Raw genomic sequence first — 15,739 nt, forward strand, 5'->3', positions numbered from 1 at the left:
TGGTATCGCCGTACTCAGGAGAAGTTGGGGAATGTGTTTTGGGGTGTCATTTTACATATACCCATGCTGGGTGAGATAAATATCTTGGTCAAATGCCAACTTTGTATAAAAAAATGGGAAAAGTTGTCTTTTGCCAAGATATTTCTCTCACGCAGCAAGGGTATATGTAAAATGACACTCCAAAACACATTCCCCACCTTCTCCTGAGTACGGAGATACCACATGTGTGACACTTTTTTGCAGCCTAGGTGGGCAAAGGGGCCCATATTCCAAAGAGCACCTTTAGGATTTCACAGGTCATTTACCTACTTACCACACATTTGGGCCCCTGGAAAATGCCAGGGCAGTATAACTACCCCACAAGTGACCCCATTTTGGAAAGAAGACACCCCAAGGTATTCCGTGAGGGGCATGGCGAGTTCCTAGAATTTTTTTATTTTTTGTCACAAGTTAGTGGAAAATGCGGATTTTTATTTTTTTTATTTTTTTTTATTTTTCATACAAAGTCTCATATTCCACTAACTTGTGACAAAAAATAAAAACTTCCATGAACTCACTATGCCCATCAGCGAATACCTTGGGGTCTCTTCTTTCCAAAATGGGGTCACTTGTGGGGTAGTTATACTGCCCTGGCATTCTAGGGGCCCAAATGTGTGGTAAGGAGTTTGAAATCAAATTCTGTAAAAAATGACCTGTGAAATCCGAAAGGTGCTCTTTGGAATATGGGCCCCTTTGCCCACCTAGGCTGCAAAAAAGTGTCACACATCTTGTATCTCCGTACTCAGGAGAAGTTGGGGAATGTGTTTTGGGGTGTCATTTTACATATACCCATGCTGGGTGAGAGAAATATCTTGGCAAAAGACAACTTTTCCCATTTTTTTTATACAAAGTTGGCATTTGACCAAGATATTTATCTCACCCAGCATGGGTATATGTAAAAAGACACCCCAAAACACATTGCTCAACTTCTCCTGAATACAGAGATACCAGATGTGTGACACTTTTTTGCAGCCTAGGTGGGCAAAGGGGCCCATATTCCAAAGAGCACCTTTCGGATTTCACTCGTCATTTTATTACAGAATTTGATTTCAAACTCCTTACCACACATTTGGGCCCCTAGAATGCCAGGGCAGTATAACTACCCCACAAGTGACCCCATTTTGGAAAGAAGAGACCCCAAGGTATTCGCTGATGGGCATAGTGAGTTCATAGAACTTTTTATTTTTTGTCACAAGTTAGTGGAATATGAGACTTTGTAAGAAAAAAAAAAAAAAAATCATCATTTTCCGCTAACTTGTGACAAAAAATAAAAAGTTCTATGAACTCACTATGCCCATCAGCGAATACCTTAGGGTGTGTACTTTCCGAAATGGGGTCATTTGTGGGGTGTTTGTACTGTCTGGGCATTGTAGAACCTCAGGAAACATGACAGGTGCTCAGAAAGTCAGAGCTGCTTCAAAAAGCGGAAATTCACATTTTTGTACCATAGTTTGTAAACGCTATAACTTTTACCCAAACCATTTTTTTTTTACCCAAACATTTTTTTTTATCAAAGACATGTAGAACAATAAATTTAGAGCAAAATTTCTATATGGATCTCGTTTTTTTTTGCAAAATTTTACAACTGAAAGTGAAAAATGTCATTTTTTTTGCAAAAAAATCGTTAAATTTCGATTAATAACAAAAAAAGTAAAAATGTCAGCAGCAATGAAATACCACCAAATGAAAGCTCTATTAGTGAGAAGAAAAGGAGGTAAAATTCATTTGGGTGGTAAGTTGCATGACCGAGCAATAAACGGTGAAAGTAGTGTAGGTCAGAAGTGTAAAAAGTGGCCTGGTCTTTCAGGGTGTTTAAGCACTGGGGGCTGAGGTGGTTAAAGGCATTCCATTATTCATTCCGTCATAATAGAATTCTATGGGCTGCATAACGGATCCGTCCCGTTTCCGTTATGCAGGGGAGTCCTCATCTCTAATGATGACCTGTCTTCAGATTTTTCAGGGAGCCACCACGCTTCCCGGAGCTCTGGGGAGTGCAGTCAGCTCCTTTCAGCTTTTTAGTACAGTGCTGTACATAGTATAGCAGCACAGGCCAATTTACTTCAATGGGGCTAATCTGCAACTACGTCATGTGAATGATGTTCTGTGAAGTCACATGGCCTAGGTAGAGGCTGCTGCGCTCAGTTAGTGCCCAGCCTCTCATAACAGCTGATCGGTGGGGTGTCGGACCCCCCACCGATCAGGATAGGTCATCAATATCAGAAGATATTACCAGATAATCTCCAAGTCAGACAGTAGTGTCTAGTCTTGCACCACATTTATCATCCCGCATCAGGGACTGTGTTGATACATTTGGTGCATAGAAGTCAGCCTAAGTTTATGCTATTTATAAGATTACCGTACTTTTCATTTTATAACATGCACCCGATGATAATACACACCCCAGATTTTAGAGGAGGAAAAATAAGAAAAAAATATTTTTCATCAGACCCCCATAACTATCAGGACATCACATCAGACCCCCATATCAGCCCTCCGTGTCATATTTCCACCAGACCTCAGAACAGCCCTTTTCTTTCAGACCCCAATCAGACAAATAAAAAACTTCTCTTACATCTCCTGTGCTGTGGCTCTGCACCGGGTCCAACGTCACGCTCTCCTGTTTTCTCCAGCCCGCGCTGCACTGTCATCTGACTGCGTGCAGCGTCAGGTCATAGTGTGCGCACTATGTCCTGACCCTGTACGGGGTCAGGACAGTGGAGCGCGGGCCCTAGCAAGAAGACCGGGGAGGGTGAGTATCGGAAGCGCTTGCAGCGCTTCGTCCCCGCTCCCGCCACTTAATGCATATTAGTGAGCGCTTCTATAATGCCATAATTGAAGCGCTCACTAGTATTCACTTTATAAGACTTTTAGGGGAGGAAAGTGCGTCTTATAAAGTGAAAAATACGGTAGTACATCTGCCCCATAATGTTGAAAAACATGAATAAACATTCTGGTTGGGTTTCTAAAAGTCCAACCCAAGAAGAGCCTGAGATGCACAACTCCTAGAATGAAGTTTATTGTTCATGATTACTAGCACAAGTACTTATTGCTAGCATTATACGGTCTTCCTCCTCCTATAACCATTTTGTCTCCTTAACCAGAAAGTGTTAACGACTCTTTTATTGACCGATGGGTTTGTAAGATGATTATATGGCACTTACTAATATAGCCTTTGTTAAAATTCTGCACCATTTTCTGTATTTCTTGTTATTCCCCCTTGTTTACAAAGTCTTTTGTGCTGTCCACACTGAAGTCTTGTCTATAAGATGGCTGCTGGTGGAGGCCAGGCAAATCGCCTCTTTGTGGCCAACCTCTTTAATAATGTCTTTACTATGTATTTGTATTTTTTTCACTTCAGATGATACCAGTGATATGTGGGAAGATGAGGATGATGATGATGAAGGTTTGGCTGGACAGCTTTTATCCGACATAATTTCTGGCAATAAATATGGTAACTATTTCTCTAACTGGTTATTTATGATCAAAAAGAATACATATTAGTGATAGTATAGCATCCTATGCCATTAGTATGTGATCGGTGTCCCATTGTGGTCTCAGGAAGCCAATCTTCTGCATTGAGAAGTGATGGTAATAAACGGTTGTATAAATACAAGATGATGTATAAATAAAATGTTTTAATGGCACCATATTGTTCCATATAATGTATTGAAAAAGTTTGAAACATTGAGCCAGATTTATCATTACTTCAAGTCAGAATAATGGAGTGAAAAAGTCACAAATATTTGCGCAATCGCTAAAACTGAGCAAAAATTTGCAACTTTTTTCTGCTCTGCACTATGCTCGCCAGTTTTCTTAAAGTGGGCGTGTTTTCTTATGTAAATGAATCTCTAGACAGATTTACTATTGCGACTATTTAAAAAGTCGCAAAAAAATGTGCAATTTCACTCCAGTGAGGACCATGCTTATTTTATGCGACTTTTTAATAGAACATGCAACTTTTTCGTAAAGACGTGCGACTTTTGTAAAGCTGCTTACTGACGGATAAACTGCTACCGTCAAACCACATTTATTACAGTCTTAAAGGGCCGATCATAAATCTGACTTGGCTAAAACTGACTTTAGCCATAAGTGAAAGTGGAGTGAGCTGTCAGGGTAATGATAAATCTGGCCCTTTGTGTGGCATGTCAACTCCTGTGTCTGGCTACAAAAATGCATGTGTGATTCCAACCTAATAGTACAATAGGGTTGTCATCGTAGATTAAATCTTCCACACTCTACAAATAAAATTGTTCTGCTGACTATACCCCAGTCTTCACAGTAATGCTGAAATGTAGGCAGATATTTTATTTTTTCTTATTGAATGTTTATTTTCTTAATATATTGAATGTAGCAAAGTCACAATCCAGTGTTTCCTGATAGATATCCCAAGAGCCTTTTTAACAGTTATATGCTGAATTAATGTTGTATTTACGATTGCTCGACAGATGAAGATTATTATGAAGATGATGAAGAGGACGATCCTGATGTACTGAAGGACCCACTATACCAAATTGATCTGCAAGTAAGTGTTGTCCAGTTAGTTACTAACCTTTTCACGATAGAGGCCTACAAATTTGTAAATATCCGCAGCAAACTTTTACCTTTTTGAATGCCCATTCTGAAGATAACTTTTTCTTTTATACTTAATTTTTTATTTTATTTTTTCCAAAACAAGTGTGTTATAATGTGATACCACAACAAAATCATTATTTAGTTTGTTATCCCCATAGTCACCACCAATACGCCTTTTTACGTCGGTCACTTAAGGGACCTTAGACCTTATGCAGCATGTAAGCTGTTACAGAGGGAGCTAACTTCCTCTGCCATTGGCACCCCACAAATGAGATTGGCCCAAGTCCTGCCTCCAATGTTTCCCAGCAAACTGCACCTCTCTGGCGCAGCCTGCTGGGAAATGTCGGTATTGTGATTACAATAAAATACATTTCACTACAGGAATAGTAGTGCGATCAAAAGTTTGCCTTTTTAGTCCCCTTCTGGGTCGATTAAATATAGTAAAAAAAAAAAAAAGACTGAATTAAAAAATTTCCAAGTAAAGAAATGCATCCTTTTCCGCTGATAACATGCTTTTCAATGGGAAAAAAAAAATCTAACAGTTCTATAGAAAGGAAAATAAAAAATTTGTCTTGAGATGCGGTGATGCAAAAACACTTTCCTAAAAAAAAAGTTTTTTTCTGCAAAAGTAGTAAAACATATGTATTAAAAACTATGTAAAAGTAGTAAAATGTATGTACTAAAATTATATTGAGGTAATTTATTAAGATTGGTGTTTTTGACTCTGGTTTTAATATCCCCTATAGCTGAAGTTATGTAGAGGCGCTGACTTCTACATAACTTCTGCGGATCCAGCCCCGCTTCTAAGGCCTCATGCACACGACAGTATTTTTTCACGGTCCGCAAAACGGGGTTCCGTTGGTCCGTGATCCGTGACCGTTTTTTCGTCCGTGGGTCTTCCTTGATTTTTGGAGGATCCACGGACATGAAAAAAAATGTATTTTTGGTGTCCGCCTGGCCGTGCGGAGCCAAACGGATCCATCCTGACTTACAATGCAAGTCAATGGGGACGGATCCGTTTGACCTTGACACAATATGGTGCAATTGCAAACTGATCCGTCCCCCATTGACTTTCAATGTAAAGTCAGGAGTTAATATACCATAGGATCAGAGTTTTCTCCAATCCGATGGTATATTTTAACTTGAAGCGTCCCCATCACCATGGGAATGCCTCTATATTAGAATATACCATCGGATTTGAGTTAGATCGTGAAACTCGTATCCGACAGTATATTCGAACACAGAGGCGTTCCCATAGTGATGGGGACACTTCAAGTTAGAATATACTACGAACTGTGTATATGACTGCTGCCTGGCAGCACCCGATCTCTTACAGGGGGCTGTGATCAGCACAATTAACCCCTCAGGTGCCGCACCTGTTTGAATATCTAACTCCCTCCCCAGTTTGAATATCATTGGTGGCCAGTGTGCGGCCCCCCCTCCCTCTATTGGATTATCATTGGTGGCCAGTGTGCGGCCCCTCCCCTCCCTCCCTCTATTATATTATCATTGGTGGCCAGTGTGCGGCCCCACCTCCCTCCCTCTATTGTATTTTCATTGGTGGCCAGTGTGCCATGGTTACCGATCGGAGCCCCATCGATTAAACTGGGACTCCGATCGGAACTCTCCGCTGCCACCAATGATCGGGGAGGGGGGAAGGCCGCACACTGGCCACCAATGATAATAAAACAATAGAGGGGGGGGGGGGGGGGGGGCCGCACTGGCCACGAATGAATTTAAAACTGGGGAGGGAGGGGGGTCTGCCCCATGCTGCCTGGCAGCCCCTGATCTCTTACAGGGGGTTATGATACGCACAATTAACCTCTTCAGGTGCAGCACCTGAGGGGTTAATTGTGCGGATCACAGCCCCCTGTAAGAGATCGGGTGCTGCCAGGCAGCAGGGGGCAGTCATGTACACAGTTCGTAGTATATTCTAACTAGAAGCATCCTCATCACTATGGGAACGCCTCTGTTAGAATATACTGTCGGATTTGAGTTTTCACGAAGTGAAAACTCAGCTCTGAAAAAGCTTTCATGCAGACGGATCTTCGGATCCGTCTGTATGAAAGTAGCCTACGGACACGGATGCCAATCTTGTGTGCATCCGTGTTTTTTCACGGACCCATTGACTTGAATGGGTCCATGAACCGTTGTTCGTCAAAAAAATAGGACAGGATACACCTATCACGGCCGCGGATGATAAACGGTGCATTTTCAGAGTTTTCAACGGACCCATTGAAAGTCAATGGGTCCGCAGAAAATCACGGGAAACGGAACAACGGCCACGGGTGCACACAACGGTCGTGTGCATGAGGCCTTAATGTAAGACCGCTTCCTAGCTGTCTTACATTTAGACCATTTTCTATGCCTAAACCAGGCGTAGAAAATGGTAAATGAGATGGGCCTGTCGATCCATACCCTTCCACACCTACTTTTCTAGACCTGGCATGAGTGGGGAAAAGTTGCAGATTGCGGTGCAACGGACCTTTGTGCCATAATCTAAGCCAGAAATACCCCTAATATAGGCATATTTGTAAATGACCCCCTATGTATTTGGTATTTCTGGAATTGAACTTACCCAGAGAATAAAGTTATATTTATGCCCAAAAATGAAAGCCGCAAAACTACTTATGTAAAAACTCAGTGGCAGTATTGCAGATTTTATTTTTATTTTTTTCTATTTTCTCCCCCCTATATCCCTCCTAGAAAGAGTTAAGTTAATCAGTAAGTTATGTGTACCCCAAAATAGCACCACTTAAAACTACAACTTGTCCTGCAAAAACAAGTCCTCATACGTCTACATAGACTGAAAAATAAAAGCTATAGCTCTTAGAAGGTGACTTTAAGAAAGTAAGGGAAAAAACACGCTTGATCATTAATACCTTCAAGACCATTATCATTTTCACTTTTTACTCCCCACAATCTAAGGCCTCATGCACACGACCGTTGTTGTGTTCCGTTCCGCAAAACGGGGTTCCGTTGTTCCATGATCCATTTCCGTTTTTGTTTCCGTGTGTCTTCCTTTATTTTTGGAGGATCACCAGACATGAAGAGAAAAAAAAAAAAGTCTAAGTCAAGTTTGCCATGCAAATGATCGGAAAAAAAATGGACACGTGGACCCGGATGACAATCTTGTGTGCCTCCGCGTTTTTTCAGGGTCCCATTGACTTGAATGGGTCCGCGAACCGTTTTCCGTGAAAAAAAAATAGACAAGTTAGATTTTTTTGACGGACTGGAACCACGGCTCACGGACACAGATGACAAACGGTGCATTAGCCGAGTTTTCAACGGGCCCATTGAAAGTCAATGGGTCCGCAGAAAATCACAAAAAACTGAACGGACACGGAACACAACAACGGTCGTGTGCATGAGGCCTAAGAGCCATTACCTTTTTAACTTTCTGCTCACATAGCCATATGAGGGCTTATTTTTTGTGTTGTATGTTTTAATGGCATCATTTAGCATGCCTTGCATTGGAAAACAGAAAAAAAAAAAAATGAGAAATTGAGAAAAAAAAATTCCGCCACAGTTATTTTTTGTTATTTTTTTTTTTACATTACGACCTTCACTGTTGCACTAACATCCTTATTCTGCGGGTTAATACAATTACGGCGATATCAAACTTGTACAGCATTTTATTTTACTACTTAAAAATAAATATAAACCTTTTTTTTTTTATTATTCGCATCTCCATTTTCTAACAGCCATAGATTTTTAAAATTTCCATAGACAAAGATGTATGAGGTAGGGTTGTTGCGGCGGGTATCGAAATTTCGATACCCAATCGATACTTTTGTCCCGGTATCGATTCGATACCGGCATTTCCATTTTTTTTCGATACTGGCCTGCGCTGCATGTAGAGCGGTGCCCAGGGATCTCCCTGCACCTACTATTATTCCTGGGTGCCGCTCCGTTCGCCCGCTGTGCCCCAGTTACAGTCTCCTGCTCCATGTGCTAATTACTACTATCGGAGCGATGGGGAGAAAACATCGGCTTCTCTAGTGGGCGTTCCTTCTCCCTGGCTGTAGCACTGTCCAATCGCAGCGCAGCTCAGAGAGAACGAACGCCCACTAGAGAAGCTGATGTCTCCTCCCCATCGCTCCGATAGTAGTAATTAGCATACGGAGCAGGAGACTGTAACTGGGGCACAGCAGGCGAACGGAGCAGTTCCCAGGAATAATAGTAGGTGCAGGGAGATCCCTGGGCGCCGCTCTACATGTCCTGCTAACTTAACTAAGTCCAACCCACAAAAGGTCGTCTTTAACTTTTAATACAGGAAGCGGGTGCTGGCAGCAGAATCGCATAGCTGGCACCCTGCCTCTGACAGGGAGCTGCGATCAGCAGCAGTTAACGCCTGTACCTGCCTCCTGTATTAAAGGTTAATTATCTTTGGTGGTGGAGTGCGCCCCCCCTCCCCCCAGTATTAGAATCATTGGTGGCGCAACAGCCTGTCCCCCCCTCAACCCCCCTCAGTATTAAAATCATTGGTGGCAGTGGCCAGAGGGTCCGCTCACCACCTCTTCATTGGTGGTGCAGTGGCAGCTTCTGATCGGAGCCCCAGCAGTGTAATCCTGGGGCTCCGATCAGTTACCATGGCAGCCCAGACACTTCTAAAGCCCTGGCTGCCATAGTCAGCTCCCTGGTGCTGTGTACTATGCACAGGCAGCAGGGAGAGTGTGAAGTTCTATTCACCCTGATAGAGCTCTATTAGGGTGAATAGGACAAGGGATGAAAAAAATCCCAGGTTCTAGCCCCTAAGGGGGGAAATCGTTATTAAATAAAAAGAAAAAAAAAAAACACCAAAATATTAAGTATAAATTACATATAAAATATATAAACAAATAAATAAAAATATCACATATCGCCACGTCCGAAAAGTCCAAACTATTAAAATTTTTTTTTTTTTTTTGTATGAATAACAGATTATCTTTAATCTTAGGGTCATTACGATTACTGCGATACCAAACACATATAGTTTCTTTTACGTTTTACTACTTTTGTGCAATAAAACTCCTTTTTTTTTTTTTTGCATCGCTGCTTCCCAAGACCCATAACTTTTTTTTTTTCTCTTCCCTTTCTAGGGAGTTGTGTGAGGGCTTGATTTTTGTGGGACTACTTGTAGTTTTCATTAGTATAATTTGGGGGTAAATGACGCTTTTTGATCACTTGTTAAATTTCTTTCGGTGGAGACAATGAATTTGTTTAACCGTAGGGCATTTTTTAACCACTTAATAATCCAGGGGGACTATTATCAGGCAATATTTAGATTGCTTTTAAAATTCAATGCACTATTCCTTTAGACCAGGTGTCAGCAACCTTCGGCACTCCAGCTGTTGTGAAACTACAATTCCCAGCATGCTCTATTCATTTCTATGGGAGTTCTGATAAAAGCAGAGCAATTATGCATGCTGGGAGTTGTAGTTTCACAACGAGTGCCGGAAGTTGTGTACACCTGCTTTAGAGAATTGCATTTTTATGTCTGTGCTGCTGGAAAAACTCTCTAGGGAGGCTTTGGGTCTATACCAGGCCCCAGCCTTTACACACATCGGAGACAGAGGGATTCCACTCCCTCTGACACCTCTTACATGCGATGGGCGCCATTGCCTTCAACATGTAAAGTGGTAAAAAAAAGCCTGGAGCGGCACTCCTGCTGGTCTGGGCTGTTAGAGCAGGAGCGTGGCTCTCATGTGAGAGTTGGGCCACCGTAAAAAGGTGTACTGGTGGTCACTAAGGGGTTAAGGAAGGCTTAGTTGAATTCTTAGGGCAGTTCACACTGAATATATGGTGCTGATTTTATGCGTTCTGCCCTAAAATCAGCTTCAAATCCGCTCCAAAAACTCCTCAAAACAGCCTCCCATTCATTTCAATAAGAAGCAGCATCTGACAATTAAATAACAATGCTTAGGAAAAAGGGTAGAATTCTGGTCCCTCACTCTGCTTCCCTTTAAGGTCCGTTCATGGACCATGTCCATTTTGCGGACTGCAAACCACAGATCTGCAAAACAGACACCACCTGTGCGCATCGTGGTGTGGACCCATTGACTTCAATGGATCCGTGATCTGCAAGATGCTGCACCAACCCAGAATCCCACGGAAGTCAGTGGATCTGCACTGCATTATACATAGCCGGTGTTCATATTTTGTAGATCCATGATTTGCTGTGTGCAGAACGCATGCAGTCGTGTGAGTGGACCCTAACTTGCATGCTCTCCCATTCCCTGGTTGAACTTGATAGACTTCTATCATTTTTTAACCGTACTAGCTATGTAATCTGCTCAGCTCTTCCTGCTCTTTAGCAGGCTACCAATAATAGACTGCATTTTTAAGGTGACTGGTTTGCATTAACGTTGAGACTAGATATTTACACCATGACTGCTAGGGGCATAGTTTTCTATGTTAATCATTGTCTCCATTTTTTTTTTTCCTGCTCTTACTTTTTAGACATACCTGACAGAATTTCTGCAACAGTTTGCCCAGCAACCTTGTTACTCTGCTTTCTCTAATCTTTTGAATGACAATGAACGTCGAATCCTTCAGTCCATTGGTATATGAGAGATCAGCATTCAGCAAATGAGAAATCCCAATCAAGCACTTACTGCCAGGCCCGATTGCTGGTTGTACAAGCTGAGAAACTGACCCCCTCTGTTTCGAGGGGTGGAACCCTGTAGATGTCGTCTATTTTTTATTTTTGTTTCAGATTTGGAGAGACTCCTATATTCCCATCAACATAAAACAGATAATAGGGTTAATGTGGCAAACTGAGTGGTAAGAAGCCCGGCAGTGAGTAGCTGTAGTCTCAACTCTCTCATGAATTGTACAGTGTGACATTAAACTGAGGTCAATGGTAACCAGCAACACAGTCCACAACATTTAGCACTATGGTTCTAGTACGTCTCCCGTCGGTAATACATTTTTCTACCATAGTAATATTTGAAAAGTACATGGTGCCTTGTACTATAATGCATAGTATTATTAATGTTAAAGGGCGAAATGCTGCTGAGTGGCAAGTCAACTTCTGCCCTTTGGGTCTAGTCACCTGCTCTCAGGCTGGAAAGTGTGTTAAGGGGAAGGAGCAAACCACAGTAGCCAGGTCTTTTTGTGCTGCTATAGAATAATGTACTGTCTGTAAGAGCGCAGTAAGAAAATCAGGTCACTGAGGATTTAGCTGGATCCTTTGGTTTTCTTTGTTATAGATTTCTTAAAATATTTGCAAAAAGGGATCCATATTTCTGAAGGTTTTTAAACCAGTCTGAGCAGTGAAATATGTTATGCTAATCATCCCCAATTTAAGGACTTGCTAAATAGCAACCGAGAAACAGCAAAGGCACTTCATGAAGGAGGTACTCTTTAATCATGTGCCGGTATATGCATATCAGTTTACAAACAAATCAGTGCATCTGAAGACATATGATGTGTTTTCTCCTACGTCCGTCAAGAAAAATAAAATATATAAATAATTTATATCATGTAAGGTCTCAGACATATTCTGTACTATTAACAAAGACATGTCTAAGTGTTTGCCAAGCAAAACTTATATTTGGAACAGTGTTACATAGGCTGATGAAATAAACAGCCTGTGACAGGTAAACTACTTTGATTATTGATTAATTTCCATTCCACTGTAGCTATGTTTACATGATGTAATCTGGTACATGATGTAATCTGTAGTGAATGTGGTCTTCTTACCAGTGACTGTCTTTGTGAGTTATCCTCTCCCTTCTGCTTCTCAGCTGTGTCATGTGACCAGCAATCAGACTCCAAATACCACAGGATCCTGTGTGTGGAGAGGAAGTCAGTTTCTCTATGTATTCCTATGGGAGCCTCAGTCTCATAGGAGTGAATAGAGACATAACTGACTTCCTGTCCTGTGTCAGTTGGAGATCAGGGAGTTGGTCAAATGACACACATACAGTCACTGGTGAGAAGACCACATTCACTACAGATTACATCATGTGCCTTTTTAGCAGGTCAGAGAATAACATTTTTTGCAGGAGTCCTTTAAATAAGACGCATGGGTTTTTCCTTCTCATTCCTTGAGCGTGACCTTTCTCCAGGAAAAAAAGGCTTTGTATTTTAACTCTAGGTTTTCTTTATACCGTGTGTGTGTGTATAATGTGCACTCTATAGGTATGCCAGGTGCAAATCCTGCAATAATTCCCGGACCAGGAACAGTTAACTAGAAATGATGAAAAGAGGGCAGCACTCCGGTCTTGTGATGAAAATAAGGTGGAATTTATTACACCCAAAAGCAATGAATGCGGCATTTCAGCTCTCTCAATGGATTCCTATATATAGGATTTTTTTTTTTTTTTTCCTGTAAGTGCAAACTATCTTCTCTTGTGCATTCTTCAACTACTGAGCACTGGCTCAATTTTTGGCACACAATAACACTTGTACAGGAGTCATAGACGTCCTTGCTAAATCCCCTATGTATTTCTGTACTTTTTTTTTTTGTAATGGCGGGTGCCAGGGACTTAACGGACTAATGACCTTACAGCTCCTGAAACCAGGGAACAGCTGTGATGGCCACGATCAGAGATGATGCTAATCCTGGCCCCTTAAACACGTATATGCCACTTGCAATGCGACAGTTAGAAGTTAGGGGCTCCCTCTGTCATTATCGCTCCTACCTCACAAACTTAGTCACGTGGTACTGATGCTTTGCCCCTTTGTATACAAAGTTTTCCATTGTATTTTAATAGTTATGTCCACTAATGGGAATAAAAACTGTTTTTTTTCCATAAAAAGTATTTTTATTTTGTAAAATTGGTACAAAAAAACCCCAAAAACATATTGCTGTTTGCTACAACCCGTATAATAAAGATATAAAGATAAGGTTATTTAAACTGCCCCTTGGATAACATTGAAAAACGCCCAAAAAATACCAACTGAATTGAATTTATTTATATTTTTTTCCTATTTCCCCTGCACAAAAATAAATGTTAATCGGTAAGTCTACTTTCACATTGGCGTTTTAGCTTTCCGTTTCTGAGATCCGTCATGGGCTCTCACAAGCGGTCCAAAACGGATCAGTTTTGCCCTAATGCATTCTGAATGGAAAAGGATCTGCTTAGAATGCATCAGTTCAGTCTCCATTTCACTCTGGAGGCGGGCACGAAAATGCTGTCTGCAGCATTTTGCTGTCCGCTTGACGAAATGTTGCCAAACAGATCTGTCCTGACACACAATGTAAGTCAATGGGGACGGCTCCGTTTTCTGACACAATCTGGCACAATAGAAAACTGATCCATCCTCCATTGATTTTCAATGGTCTTCAAGACTGATCCGTCATGGCTATAGAAGATATAACCGGATTCTTTCATGACTGATGCATGCGGTTGTATTATTGTAACTGAAGCGTTTTTGCAGATCCATGATGGATCCACTAGTGTGAAAGTAGCCTTAGTCCCATGTAACCCAAAATGGTACCAATGAAAACTACATCCCATCCCACACAAAGCAAGCTACATATGGTTATATTAACTGAGACACATTTGTAGGTTACGGCTATTGGAACGTTGCGATATATAAAAAAAAAGACATTTATTACCAGATGGCCATGCAACAAAATCTGCTTGCTCTGTACAGTATTCTAACAAAGTTTTATGGGAATCTCTCATCCCTAGTGCTCATATACATGACCTTTTTAAAAGCAGCAGAACAATGAATTCTCTTAACCCCTTCCCCCTATATGCATGTAGTAGGGTCTTGGTAACTAAACAATTGTTGCATTCCAAGAGCTATACCTGTTGTTGTTGTGTTTTTTGTTTTTTTATGTAACTGTATGAAGGCTTGTTTTATGCAGGACAGGTTGCAGTTTTTTAATGGCACCACTTTGTGTTACAAAATTTAAGCTGTAAATTGAGACATTCACTTTGTGGCATTAATAACGATAACTATACTCTGGATCAGTACGATTACAGCTATACAAAACTTTTATTAATAATGACTGGGTCTTAAAGGGGTTTATAATTTTTTATTTTATTTTTTTTGTCTCCCCTTCATTTAGCTTACAACTATCGCAGTTAAGCTCCCAGCACTTCCTGGTTCATGTGCACATGATCCATGCCTGGCAACGCAGGTGCAACCGGTATTGGTTGTAGCCAGGCCTGGATCACATGCACAATGTAGGGCACGTGACCCAGGAAGTTCCGGGAGACCAGTTATACTGAGTTATAAGCCACAAGAAGGGGCAGCCCTTTGTTTTCTGCCACTTGTAGCATATAGGACATTTACATTTAGAAAGGACACTAATGCTTATTTCTGTATCATTTTCCCTAGAATATACTAGCATTAACAAAATTATACATTAATATTTTCCCATTCAGGAGGCTGAATATTCCAGGGTGTTAGAACATGGATGTAGATATGTTTCTAAATAAAAGCACCCATATTAACTACTTTGCCACCTAGTCTTTTTCCTAGTACTCCTGTTCACACTGCTACATGGCTCAGGCATCTGGGATCATTTAAATGTGGTTACAAAATACATACCTATTGTGACGTTATGGAACCAAATAAAATGATACATCATCTGTAATACCAGTCATGTTTATTTAATTTCGTGTAAATCGTGCTGGATATGATATGTATGTAGGCTGCACTACAGGCAGCTTGAATGTTAGGGATAGTAGACACCTGTCAGACATCTTAAGGCTATTCACTTTACAGAGAAGCATGGAGGAAATATTTCTGGTTTAACTTGTGTCGGTAGTGAGAGTTAAAGGGGTTCCTCGCCCATATTCATTGGGGGACACAGGAACCGTGGGTATAGCTATGTCCTCTAGGAGGCGTTGACACTAGGTAGCGCTCGCTCCTGGTTCTGGTAGGCGTTGACACTAGGTAGCGCTCGCTCCTGGTTCTGGTAGGAACTGTTGTCTCCTCTCCTCAGGTCACTGTACCCTCTCCAGCCTCCAGTGTGTCTTTTCCCTGGGTAACCATCATGTCTGATCCCGCGGGTGCTCATCCTAAGCTGCCCATAGCTGTCCATTATACCTGCTCCATGTGTCAGGCAAAATTCCCTTGCAGGCAACCAGATTCGCTCTGCACTTATGGCGCCCAGGCAGGCCAGCCTTTAGCCCGTACTGCTGCCTTCTCCTCTGGCATCTGATTTGCTGGATTGGGCCAG

The 15,739-nt window shown here is 41.6% G+C and overlaps 1 protein-coding gene across 1 annotated transcript in view; it reads left to right on the plus strand.

Annotated features, from left to right (window-relative positions):
* IPO9 (importin 9) overlaps positions 1 to 12,243 on the plus strand; it is a 154,190-nt gene extending 141,947 nt beyond the window's left edge. The window contains exons 22-24 of the mRNA XM_040424209.1: positions 3,398 to 3,490; positions 4,485 to 4,561; positions 11,053 to 12,243. Of these exons, the coding sequence (XP_040280143.1) occupies positions 3,398 to 3,490; positions 4,485 to 4,561; positions 11,053 to 11,163 (281 nt within the window). The 3' untranslated portion in view covers positions 11,164 to 12,243. The remainder of the gene's footprint in view (positions 1 to 3,397; positions 3,491 to 4,484; positions 4,562 to 11,052) is intronic.
* Positions 12,244 to 15,739: the final 3,496 nt, after the last annotated feature.

This window comes from Bufo bufo, chromosome 3 (assembly GCF_905171765.1).
Source record: "Bufo bufo chromosome 3, aBufBuf1.1, whole genome shotgun sequence".
Taxonomy (NCBI): Eukaryota; Metazoa; Chordata; class Amphibia; order Anura; family Bufonidae; genus Bufo; species Bufo bufo.